Genomic DNA, 13506 nt, shown 5'->3' on the forward strand with positions numbered 1-13506 from the left:
AATGTGCAATGCACGTGTAGGAATATGATGCATGGTCTAAAAACCTTTGAAATAATAGGAAAAAATGAGACAAAAAGGGCAATGAGGTGAAATAAGATTTACATGAAAAGAAGATTCTATAAACATCAAAGATCCTCAACTTTTCAGCCGTACTCTCACAGAGTTATTTTTGTGTAATCTGAGCTGTCAGCCTGCATAGGTAATTCTGGGTGTGACCAGTATGGCAAGGCAGCATCACAAACCTACACCCCCTTTTTTCAGCCAGCTGGACACCCCCACAGCATGCAAACAACCCATCTCATCACAGATTGACGTGGTGGCTCAGTATGATCAGCGGGGGGCTGGAACTGGGGCTTGTTTTCAAGTCAAAGTCAGTGTAGCTTTATGTGTCAGATTTAAATAAATCAACAAAAAGATGGACAGAGAAGTGAGTCTGGACCGTGCCGAGACATTCTCCTTTGTCAACCCATGGATCAGATATTTCCTCTTCTTCTTCAGCTTCTTATTTTGGGTGAGTGCAGTTGAGCTTTCGAAGGACTTTTTCCTTCAGTAGCATTCACCAGCACTGACAAAGTGATCTGCTGTCCCAGGACACTGTAAGTTCCAACTACTTTTGAGCATACAAATCACACGCTATCAGTGCTTTCAAAAAACAGCAAAAGGTTTAAAAAGAAAAAGCTTATGAATAATGATTGAAGAAATGTAATGCAACTAGTCCTCTGTTGCAAAGAGCTTATGCAGCCTTTCCTTTGCAACCTATTTTAAGTTCACTACAGTTATAAATGGGCGTTCAGTCCCTGAAGCGAATGTGGAGAGGTGCAGTCTTATCAAAGTGGAACACTGACTCATAGTGAGGCACAAAACACCTGGAAACTTTATTTCTGCTAGTAGTCTGCGTCTGAGAGCTATTATTAAATGTAAAGTGTGCTTTTATAAAATATCTGCATAAAATTAGAGTTTGTAATTTTATCTATGAGTACTTATACAAAGAGAGGCATTACTCCAGATAACAAAGAGCTGTGAAAATGCCTAAGAGTAGCTAAATTAACCTTAAAAAAAAGTACTTTTTCACCTGTTCTTAGTACCCTTCATGTTTTTTTGAAAAAAAAAAAAAAAACTCTCCATGCTGATCCAATCATTATCACTTGACGTTTTACACTGCAAAATAAAAATTAAAGACCCAGCCTGCTTTGAAGGGATGTATATATCCTCAGCTGCTTTTCTTCCCAGAATTTAATACTAAGATCATCTTATGTTATAAATTAACAGGAGTTGTAACCGGTTTGGTCAAACCTTGAAAAAACGTTACGCAACGTTACATTCTCGTGCAATAATGTGAGATATCACTTTCAGGGAATTTGCTGTAAATCACTCTGAGCTACTACTATTTCAAATTTAGCTCAATATCTGTTAAACTGATAAAGTTAAAGCCATATTTGTTTCCTACGGTTGATTTTCTGTGGGGGCCATCTGAAATGATCTCACTTCAAATGTTAAACACTGACACACACTTCTGAGATCCGAAACAGTTCAATCCAGTCACTTATACATAACATGTGAGTCTTGGTCTAAATCTCTAAGGTCTTTAACCTGCACATTACTGCTTCAATCATAGGTCTTTCTGCCTCAAAATAGACTGAGGTTGTAACCTAAATAATGCTTTCTTTTTTTCTTTTTTTTTTGTTTCCCAGAGACTGTGAAGTCTTAAATTAAACAAGCTACAGTGCTGTGGTACAACCAAAAAACTGGGACAGTTACAGAACGAGATAAAGACGCGTGGGGGGACACTGGTAACCCGTCCATCAGAACTTAGTTCTCCATCAGTAGTTGTTTTCACACAGACCAAGATACACAATTAGGACTCTAACTTCCACACTGTCTGACTGCATTACTGCCTGAGCACACAAGATTACATCTGTAACTCTACCAAGTCCCAACATCTCCATTATATCAATGTTCATCCAATACAAGACAAAAACAGCAAGAGAGCAAAACACTGTACAGCACTCTAACTGTGATCTGAGGCAATCAGCGGCCACACACACACACACACATATACATAGACAAGCCAGTGTTGACTTTGTTTATCAGACACAGCCTCAGAAGTGAACACTGCAACCCTAATCCATCAGGCCTTTGTCCCCATGTCCCCATAGCTCAGTTCAGCTGGCTTTCACCTCTGCACAAAATCAGCAGGGAGAAGCCTGATTCATCCCATTGAAAAGCCTGAAAACAGAGCTGGAATACATTCGCTGTGAAAGAGCGTCGCCTCTTTGCAAATGCACTATGCCACCCGTATTCAGAAATGCACAGGCACTGGAAAACAAGATAGTGGGAAATGAAATGGAGGTGCTGGTGAAAACACTACTAAAAAAAACAGACAATACCCCTTAAAAGAAATAAAAACCTTGAAAAACCTTGACAACAGTTGTTCCAAAGAAAATGAGCATCCTGTCTTTTGTTTCGGCAACTTTTGTCTGGTCAAGGTACATTATTGATTCAAAAAGGGTAAAACAAACGATTCAAAAGTAACAATTTGTTCTTAAAATGTGGATTGGACACGAAGGCCAGCCAAACACAAAGCAGACCTCTTTAATGTCTAATTAAAGCACCGACCGTGATACCTCCTGACCTCCAGCAATCTGATACAGGCTTTTTAAATATAAACAAAACAAATCCATGTTTATTGGGATTAAATAAAAGCATTTTTACACACACACAGTTACTACAAATGGCCATGAAGCTGAAGGCTGAAAATAAAAACCAGGTTAAACAGGTTGCTATTAAAGGTAAGGTGAAGAATCAAACAGAGCGGGAAATTATTCTTGACAATGTTGTCAGCAAAAAGCACCAACACCACCTGTTTTCCTCCCACTTCAATATTTTCTCTGAGGATTTTCTTAAAGTGAACTTACACCCTCAGCAGCTTTACAGCCCAACTTTACATAACCATCAGTGAAAACAAGACTGTGTAAAGCTTCTGCTAACAACAAGCACAATTCTCCAACTAACACTGACCTTTGTGGTACAAGAAATATGTAAATCGCAGTAAACTTGCTGGAAAAGGGAAAAAAAAAGTTTTCATTATAAACCACAGGTAGAAGATTTCTTTGGTTTGAAGTTCTGTTTCAACAATGTTTTAATTCAGATGATTAAAACTAAGGCCCATATGTTTTAGGTTTTATCCCCAAGGTATCCATCTGTTTGTTCATCACAAACAAATGAAATTATGGTTTCCGTGGCTACAGGTGTTCTGCATATACATATAACTCCATCCATCCATCCATCCATCCATCCATCAATCCATCCATCCATCCATCCATCCATCCATCCATCCATCCATCCATCCATCAATCCATCCATCCATCCAATATTTCATATTAAAGCAACATTAACACTGAATGTTAAAAATTTACTTAAAGCTTTAAATTTAAGATAAAATGATTGTGAGGAAGTGGCTTAAGACCTTAGCACACTATTGAATATATGTACTGCGTCCTATTTAGTGTTATGAGGGTGGAAGGGAGAGGGGGTGCTTAGAGGGCTGACACAGACGAGGCTAATGCAGAAAGACATATAACCGTGCACACTCACATTTACGGCCCAATAAACTTAACATGCATGTCTCTGGGCTGAGCAGGCAGAGAAAAGCTGGGAAAGCTCATAAAATGTTGCTCATAGAAAGATTACTGTCCAGGTTACAACCAGCAACCTTGTGGCTGCAAAGCGAAGGTGGAAGGCTTGTTTTTGTGAACCTAATCTCATTTACAGGATGTAACGTCAGAAAATAGAGAGGAAAAAAAGATTGTTGATGCCAAATATTCACAGAATAAACTTGAAACTGCTGCCCTGGCTCATTTTCTACTTTCTGATTCACTTGGTTGCCAATTTATAAATCCCTGATGTTGAAAGATCCAAGGACAGCTGTAGCAACCATGAGAATATTAATGTAAACAGAGCACATTTAAACCTGTATGAAGAATAACTTGTGTCGTCTTGCAGGTTTTCTCTTTGCTGATTGTTGGAATTGGGGTTTACGCCAAAGTCCAGAAGGCTACAGGTACATAAAAATGTACATTCCCCTCACATTCACAACAATTAAAATTAATCAAACTACAATACACCAAACTAAGATTTATAATTTCAAAATATTCTGCTTACAATAAAAAAATGCAACTTAGTTTGTCTGCATTGACTGTAGTTTAGTGGGTGATTTTTAGCTTTTATCCTTAGTTTGTCTTAGTTGCATTTAATCTCTGATTTATAGGACAACAAAAACAGATTAACGTGTTATTAATCCCAGTGATCACAACTCTGCATCGTGCATAATCCTCTAATATTCAGTCATCATTGATGGTTTTTAACTGTCAGGGTAGGAAAGGATGAGGCAGTAATTGTAAACAGTGGATTGGACAGAGTGACACGAGGGTAGAAAAATAAAACAGAAAGCAAAGGTTTGAAAAGAGGACAGCAGCTTTTTCAACATAGGTTGTTTGCCCGTCTCTCTGCCAGATACGGTGCGGGACACGTTCCTGATCGACCCAGCTGTCATCCTAATTGTGGTCGGGGTGGTCATGTTCTTCATCACATTCTGTGGCTGCATCGGAGCCCTCAGAGAGAACATTCACCTACTCAAGACGGTAATAGTCCAAACAGACACAATACTAACACTGGTGGCATGTTTTGCTTCCAGGATGGGAACTAAAATTACTCTGAACCTGAAATAACATTTCACATCAAATGTGTGACAGCAAATCTGTCACTTGTGATTAATATTTTTGGTCCATTTCTTTCTGTAGTTTTCCTTCTGCCTGACGCTAGTCTTCCTCACTCAGCTGGCTTTAGCGGTTCTGGGCTTCTTTTACTCGGATCAGGTACCTGCCTCTTTAAAGACATTTATGTGTTCCAGCTGAGTTATTCTGTAATGTAATGCCACTTTCAGCTTACATTTAGTCTCCAGTACTCCCTAACAGTAGCACTGCCATCAGCCATTGATTTAGGGTCGTCTTACACAGTTTTTAGACTCTCTGTACACTTATAAACAATACAACTTAATAAGGCAAGCATTTGAAATCACACATCGACTTCTTTAGGCTCTTCAGGGAAATGTTTTGATGTCTGCTGCGAAATCAAAACACAAACGAAACAAAGAGATATACAACTGTTTGTGGTGGAAATGAGACACTTTTTTTTTTTTAGTAAAGGTACTCATTGCAAAGTCATAAAGGCCGGTAAAAGAATAATATTCAAATGCAAATTCATAAGATAATAAACAAAACCCACACAATATTTTCCTTATATTGATGGTTAAGGTGTTCTTCAATTTAAAAAGTTGTAAGTAAAATCAGTGTTTGTTTACCTGCTGAAACAGCTGTAGTGACTGAACATAGATTCTCCTGAACAGGCAGCTCTTCCATGGATGCTGCTATCGGTGACCGGACAAATGTGATGGGTTGTTTACGTATTTATGCTCTTATTTGTTGAGTAAAATTATTTAAGGGTTAGACTAGAATGGAAAAAAAAACATTGGAATGGTAAACTTACTGGTATGGAAGGAGTTTTGCAAAAGCCTCGTCTGTTTGAATGCAGGGTCTCCACCTCCCTGCTTGATCCCTGATAGTTTTTCCTAAAAGTTGTCTGATTTGTTCTTTCTTTTTTCTTTCGCATTTAGCAGCAGATTTACTCTTATATTTCCACCTAAAGGTCATTTCCAAGATTCTATTCTCGTCTGATTCCGCCATACTTGTTTATCAATACAGACTATAGCCATCCTAATGGAGGTCAATTGTGCGACTCAAGCTTTTATATTGTTTTGTGGCAAATTCTGCCAAGTGCTTCATTTCACGGAGTGTGAAACCACATTCTAGAATTGTATATCAAGAAAACTACTGGAGTAAACCTTTTCAAACGGCACCATTTGATGTAGTTCAGAAAATCCTTTTTTCCACACTTTTGCAAAGAGTACCTTTTAATACAACTTGAAAATGCCTTTTTATGTTTTTTTTTTGACTGACTGAAATAATGAAACCGTATTCTTTTTGTACCACACACTGTTCAAGTGAACACTTTGGTTAATCACATCACTGTGCTCACCAATTATTTCGCAAATAAAAACCCCATCAATCAAACTTTCTTCTCCTTGGATCCCTGAAACTGGGCAATTTATCTGCCTGCTCTGTTCTGCATAAATGTTTACTTGTTTGCACTTGATTATGTTTTTTTTTGCAGACATGTTTAAATTTTAATATTTAATATTTTTTTAAAGCACGTTAGTGCTGAGCAGCGTAAACAAGCTAAACTTCCATTTACAGCTTGGCTTCCGGAAAGCCACTCATACTAGAAAGTTATATTTTTTGACTGCTGCATTATTTATTGATTTTCTCGCTCTTTCTGTGTGATCTTGTAAACTAATGCTTTTACAAAGCGATCTTTAACTGACTACTTCATTTAAACATCAACACACAAAGAATAAGACCAATTTTTGCTCTAACTTACATTTTAGTATCTTGATAACTACTTTTCTTCCTAACCCTAGCAGGGAAAGTATTTCCTTTCATCCACTTATCCCTTCCAGTAGCATCCCATTAGGTGTCCACTGAGAATAAAAATACAACAGCCAGCAGTGGCAACATTCCCTCACATCAGTGCGTAGTGGCAAGGTGCCTGGTTCCCGATAATACCTCTCCTCTCCCCTGTGTTCTCTGTCAGCGCTCGGACTGCCTGCTGCTAAACAGAGCAGTTTAACAACCCTCCCAGCATCCTTCCTTGCTAAATGATTCAAATGCTTCGGCACTTCAGAGTGGAACCAAATGTTCCGTTTCAACAGATCCCTTTAAGGAGACTTTGTCGCTAATAACACAGTTTGGCGGTGGGCTTCAGAGGCCCACAAGCCACCCGTGCCACATGGAAACAAAAGGAGGCAAAGAGTTGGGGGGTGATGCTAACATTCTCACACAATTTAGTTCAACTACTCCAGGATAATAGTATTTATCAACATAAACTGTTCCAACGCTGTGTGTGATTGGAAAAGCTTTTAGCAAACAGCTCACAGAGGTTCAGTTTGAGTTTAATAAAACTTTAAAGTTCAGGGGCTTATTAGCATAGAGTGCCTCTATTAGCATTTATTACATTTGAACTCATTATGGAAAACCCTAATCCACTGTGCTTTTGTAATCTTGAAGATAAATATTGATTTATAAATAAATGAATAAATAAATGTGTAACAATGCAAGTTTACTCTGTGAAAATTCAAATAAAATTTAAAAGATTTTATAAACGGTAAAAGCTGAGCAAATATAAGAATTTATTTTAAGGCTTTAACTAACTTCATTTAGTTTGAACTCCTCATTACAGACTATTAAATCAAATAACTTTATTTAGAGCTCATCTTTTTGTTTTTTCAGCTCCTGAGTAGCTGATAAAAATTACATTATAATAACAAATGACTGAGTTCAAGGAGTTATCGACCGCCGATGAATCTGTGTAAAGATGCGTGTGTACTTTGTGTTTGTTTAGTATCTCATGCAATGATTTTGAAAAGCACATGTTTTTATTATCAGTATTTTTGCTGCTGTCGTATGATGCATTTCACAAGATGATTTTACAAAGCAGACAGGATGTGTTATGTGTTCCCATTTTCCATGCATTATCTATATTCATATAAGAGGAGCACTGAGCACCGACTAATGCTGCATGAAATGTCATTCAGATCCATAAGTCATTATGACTCAATGCATTTCGTGTGTTTTTATGTTTCCAGCTGTACTGCATATTTGACAATAGCATTTTCAGTGTGCACAAAGTATTTATATTAGCTTTTTGAATACTGGAACAACATCAAGGTAAAGCTTCAATTTACATTAAAACTAAAAGAATGAACTTTTTAAAGCATTTTAATTTCATCTCTCATTTTTCTTTAGAGGCTGAGAAATAGGATGTTTTAATTGGGGAAAGTACATTGTCCAGAAATCCTTCAGGTTTTGTCTTTTTATACAATTCCTTTTACCATAAGTGGTTTCATATACCTGTTCTGAGATGGCCTCGAAAAATAAAGGTATGCAGCTGGGACAATGTACACACTAAAACAGTATTTAAAAAAAATAGAATAAAAACAGTCTGTATAATCCAAAATTAAGTCACCTGATTACTTATAATTACTTTGGCTGGCAACTAGTTGGAAACAATGTTATGTTGGTTCCTACAATGATCTGTTAGAATCTTTGATGGAAATTCTTCAGCATCAGCTGAAAGGAGGTCACACCAAAAGACACTTTTCAAGATCCCATTAATGGCCCTCAGTAATTAACAGAGCCAGGAACCTCATGAATCTTCATAATTTAGGAACTTAATTTATTTAAAAACTTGAAAATGGTTTTATCAAAGCTTTTTTTCTGATCATAAATTTTTACATTTTTTTTCTCTAATAGACAAGAGATGCTTTTGGAAAGTTTGTGAAGAAAGCCATCGTGCACTACAGGGATGACCTGGATCTTCAGAACCTGATGGATTACATTCAGAAAGAGGTGCTCTGGCCAATTCCACTTTGATAAAGTGCATCTGTCTCCAGCCATCCAGCTCACTCAAGTCTTCAGACTAATCACGGCTACTGACTTATCAAATATGTCTGAGCACTAAGCGAAGAACACACAGAGCTTTAGGTCTTATTTTGATGTATTTTTGGCCTTGGTGAGCATTTTCCACATGACAAGTCAAACATACATACATTTCCTGTACCGCTGTGGGATCCCTCGTGTGATTTTCCCTCTCCATCTGCACATACTGGCACCAACTGTGAGCCTGGGTTTTCCCGAGGTAGAAGTCCAAACTGGCAGGATGCACACCGTACAGACCAAGACAAAATGAGTCCATTTACCTGTGCTTTGATCTCCTCTCTTCTTTGCTTAGTTCAAGTGCTGTGGGTGGAACAACTACACGGACTGGTCTTGGAACCTGTACTTTAATTGTACGCATGAAAACCCCAACTCGGAGCGCTGTGGGGTGCCTTACTCCTGCTGCACTCCAGTCCCTGGAGAGGTGAGGATTTTTTTGTGTTGCTTTTTAAAAATAGGAAAAGCAAATCAAAATAAAAGTAAAAATGGATGAAACCTAGTAATCACTAGCAAGTAGACAGTGCTTCAAGAATAGCCAATAAGGTTAAATTCCAGTCTCCAATTCCATTTTTTAAATTAAAAATGGCTCAAAATCATTTTTTTAAAAGTGCCAAAGGTATCATAATTTGACAGACAAAAAAAAAGAAAGTCCTTTAGCATCAACAATGTGATTTCCTAAGAACTATTAGCTGAAAACATGGCTTACAGTAGTACAGAAGTATGACGCAGCTGACCTGCTGTTCGAGGGATTATTCTAAAGCACGATTCCCAGAAACTTCATCTGCTGAAGTTTTTTAAACCCGCCTTTTGTTGTCTTTTGTTATCCACTTGTCTGCATCCCTCATTTTTAACACAATTTATTGTCATGGTCAGGTACAAGAACTGAGCTGAAAAAAAAAAAACAGCCAAAGTGAAAGACCTTCAGAAAGCCTGGAGAACTATTCAACAAAACCACTTTAAAAGATTATCAGAAATTCTGACTCCTTGGAAGCAAAGAAGTACTTTTTATTCTTTGCCTCTTTGGAAGCACCTCCATTATAGAAAATAGAGATGGTTTATAAACTTTTACACGGTAGTAAAAGATTACTTTACCATATAGGAACACATGTGAATGACAAAAATGCATCTGCACTTTATTTGCTATGTAGACATCACCATTTTAGATGTTTCATAACTCCATCTAGGACAGTGATTGATGATGAATAATAGAGAAATGAAAAAAAAAAAATTCAAACCATTAAAATTCAAATTTATACACCATACAATTAATGGTCTGTGTTAAAACATAGCCACTGTTGCCTGACTGTGACAAAAACATTTGTATTATGTTGACACTGGAAGTGGACGCTGGTTTGTCAGAACTGCTACAGTTTTTTGCCTGAAGGCGATACCAGCATGTCTACATCTGCAGACAGAAACTGACACAACTGCCATACACACATCTGGGATCATGACTAACCTGTTTTCCTTTGGCAGCAACCTAAAAATGACCAGTTGGAAATTTGTTGTTTGAACATCAGTAGTTTTGTGAGGCAATTTGGATTTACAGATCTACAGTAGTTCTTCTAGAACTTCTCACCTGATATGAACATTTCTGCAGCCTTTTGAGAAATGTTTACAGTCTTCTGCACCTGTGCAATTTTTAATAATTTGCAAATAAATTCAAGCATAGATTTTATAAACAGAAAACCGTTTCTCCGTTTTTACAATTGTTTGGTCTTTGGAATAAATCCAGTTATATGCAACACAAAGTAAATGATGTGGCAGAGATGCAATCCAACTGGAATGTAATGTACATACAGTGTCTTGCAAAAGCATTCATCCCTCAAGTATTTGTGGAGAAATATTGCCTTGGTCAGATGAGACTAAACTCAAACCTTTTTTAGGCCATCAAGGACAACAGCATGTCTGAGGCAAATCCAAGTTATACTACATCTCATCATGCTGAGGACACCATCCCTACAGTGAAGCATGGTGGTGACAGCTTCATGCTGTGGGGATGTGTTGCATCAGCAGGACTGGGAAGCTGATCAGAGAGATGAGACTGGGATAGAGGGTCACCTTCCAGCCGGACAACGAGCCTAAACACACTGCTGATGCAACATTCCACTGGTTTAATGAGAACCAGTTAAATCTCCCTGAATGGCCCAGACTCAGTCAAAGCTCAGATATCAATCCAACTGTAAATCTCTGGTTTGATGTAAAAAAAAAATGCTGGACACAAGCAGCACCCATTGAACCTGAAGGAGCTGGATCTGTTTAGTCATGAAGAATGGACAAAAACAATTCAGTGGTTAGATAAACCAAGCTCGTGGAAATGAATTACAGGTTATGAGGCAACCAATTAGAAAGATTATGAAGAGAGATGAATACTTTTGAAGACACTGTACATGCAATGGATATTTTTGGGTTTTCTCATTTTTCTCATATACCAAATGTAGTAGCATTACCTGCTTTTACAGTCCAGCTGGTAGTGAGGATTTCACAAAGGTTTCATGATATTTAAGCATCAAATGCAAAGCTGTCCACACATGCATAAAATTGATTAAATTCTGCATGCTAGATTTTTTTTGATGCACATAAAATCAGGAAAAAACAGACAGGGCAGCCCAGTTTAAAAGCCATCCCTGATTTAAAACAAACAAACAAAGAAACTAAAGTGTTCGTGTTGAGACATCACACTAATATTGATTTAACATCATACTACACAGAAAACGGATCACAGCAACCTTTTCCAACATGGGTGAAAAGCAAGATTAATTAAACAACACAAGATCTGATACAGTGCTGCAACCTTCTGGCAGCTTCCTGCAAATTCATGGGCTATATGCCTGCGTGCTTCAGGGATCTAACAGTCTTCCAAAAGTGTGTGACTGAACTGTTAACTTGATGTTCAGTAACCTCCTTTTTGTTCTAAATATTTTGTTTATTACACGAGCAGCGTGAAAAGATCATGTGCTTTAATGTTCTCTGCCTTTTGCTGTACACATACAGGCAGTGATCAACACTATGTGTGGTTTTGGAGTTCAAACCCAAAAATACCTGGATGCAAACAAGTCAATCTACTCGGCAGGCTGTGCAGATCGAGCAGTGATGTGGATCGAGTCTCATCTGTTGTTGGTGGGGGCTCTCACCCTGGGTCTGGCCTTGCCTCAGGTAACCCCATACTGTACATGCATGTAGTCAATGTATGTTGTGCACTAACAAGCAGTAACCTTTTACCATAAATGACCCATACCGGAGATAAAAATGCTATTCGTGTCCTAAATAAGATCACAGAAGTCAGTAAAGGCCTCAAACATATTGACTGGACCTTTTACCCTCCTGAAGCCCTTGTAACTTCAGGTTATTTTGACTCGAAGGCCATAGAGTCACAAAAGGCATTTGGATGTGAAATAGTAAAAGCAGCACTTCATAAAGCAGGAGCCTGTACAAATCCTGAAATAACTAAAGACTGCATAAGTAGGAATTAAACCTCAGTTTGAGAACTTATAATTTCCCTGTTCAAGTTCAGATTGTCTTATATAAATATTCTTTTACCCAGTATAAAAGAAGAAAAAAGGAAAATTGAATAAAAATCACATTGTGAAATAAATCAGCAAGGGCCAGCCGGGGTTAATGGGAACTACTGGTGAAGAAGTGATTTAAGATATAGGAATATACCACGCAATATCAAGGCACAATGCAATGAGATTTTAATGGCAAATTATTTATCACAATGTGATTAAAATTATAGATTAATTTGCAAGTTCAGTAAAAGATTGTGAGTGATAACATAACATTGTTTCTAAAAGGGATTAATGGTGAAGAGTTCCTCCTCCTCATGAAGAATTGCTGCACTTCACACTTTAAATCCCACAGCAATACTGTATGTCTTTTTATGATCTAAGTTAATATGCCATCATTTTGGCACTTATCAGGAGCTGTGTTTAAATAATTAGTTCACTTACTTGTCAAATGATTGGAGTACTATCACATTACATCACCATACATGCTACTGAATTGCTAGTCTGATCTGATTCACTTGAGTCTGTCTGACTGGGTCTCCAATGAGTCTGCAAGGAAGGAAGTGAATCTCTAAGCCCCATCAGAGCAGCTGCATTTGTCTTCTGGTTACTTGGTTGTTTTTTGAGCATATTCTTAATAAACGCAGAGTACATTTTAAGAACAAGTTACATCAAACTCTTAATAACTAACACCATTTAAAACTCTGGCTGCCTTCTAATATGCTCATTTTGTGAAGATAATTCTTTATAATCAGCCCTATAAGATCCTGCTTTAGTTCTGTAAATATGAGCTTAAATAATTGCAAGTCATAACAGTCCTAATTTTGAAATGCTGTCCTCGCAGTGCCAAATGAGAATTAAAACACCCTTCCGAGGAACCTTGGGATGCTCATTACAGGCTGCAGTTATCAAGAGTCTGTTTTGTAAATCTTAAGTGGCTGCTGCTGTCCTCTAGATTGCAGGCATTGTGCTGTCCCAGATCCTGATCTCTCAGATCCAAAATGAGATTACCTCGGTGTTTTGAGAGCGGAGGTGGAGGCAGGAAGAAAAGAACCCACAGTCCTCTGACAAGTGCAAATTCATCAAGAGTGCATATCCTTTTCCTACTCTGCTGTTGCCTTTAGGAAAACTAGTTTGATGCAATTTGAGTTACTCAAAAGCTACATATCTGAACGTGTGTACTGATTTTAAATGTTTATATTGATGGTGACTTGTAAATATATATAAAAATGGGATACATTTGCTAATAAAATTTAATTATATGTTTTATGACAAAGTTGCATCAAAATCCAGTTTATTGATCCGAGGTGGGTTGAACAGTAACGTGGGGATTAGCCTTGAATCTCAGCTGTGCAGGTCTTTCTAGGAGTTATATTTCTGTGTCAAGCAAG

General features: G+C 37.7%; 1 protein-coding gene across 2 annotated transcripts; it reads left to right on the plus strand.

Moving 5' to 3' along the window:
* The first annotated feature begins 270 nt into the window (after nucleotides 1-270).
* Nucleotides 271-13385, plus strand: tspan33b (tetraspanin 33b). 2 transcript variants are annotated; one of them, XM_017418872.3, is made up of 8 exons: nucleotides 273-511; nucleotides 4003-4060; nucleotides 4513-4640; nucleotides 4800-4874; nucleotides 8427-8522; nucleotides 8905-9033; nucleotides 11604-11765; nucleotides 13071-13385. In XM_017418872.3, the coding sequence occupies exons 1-8, from the start codon at nucleotides 416-418 to the stop codon at nucleotides 13137-13139; spliced, it is 813 nt and encodes a 270-aa protein (XP_017274361.1). In that variant the 5' UTR covers nucleotides 273-415; the 3' UTR covers nucleotides 13140-13385. The 2 variants fall into 2 exon arrangements, with proteins under 2 accessions (XP_037834030.1, XP_017274361.1); XM_037978102.1 differs by lacking the exon at nucleotides 4800-4874 and having other exon boundaries at nucleotides 271-511.
* The last annotated feature ends 121 nt before the right edge of the window (nucleotides 13386-13506 follow it).

This window comes from Kryptolebias marmoratus, linkage group LG11 (genome assembly GCF_001649575.2).
Source record: "Kryptolebias marmoratus isolate JLee-2015 linkage group LG11, ASM164957v2, whole genome shotgun sequence".
Taxonomy (NCBI): Eukaryota; Metazoa; Chordata; class Actinopteri; order Cyprinodontiformes; family Rivulidae; genus Kryptolebias; species Kryptolebias marmoratus.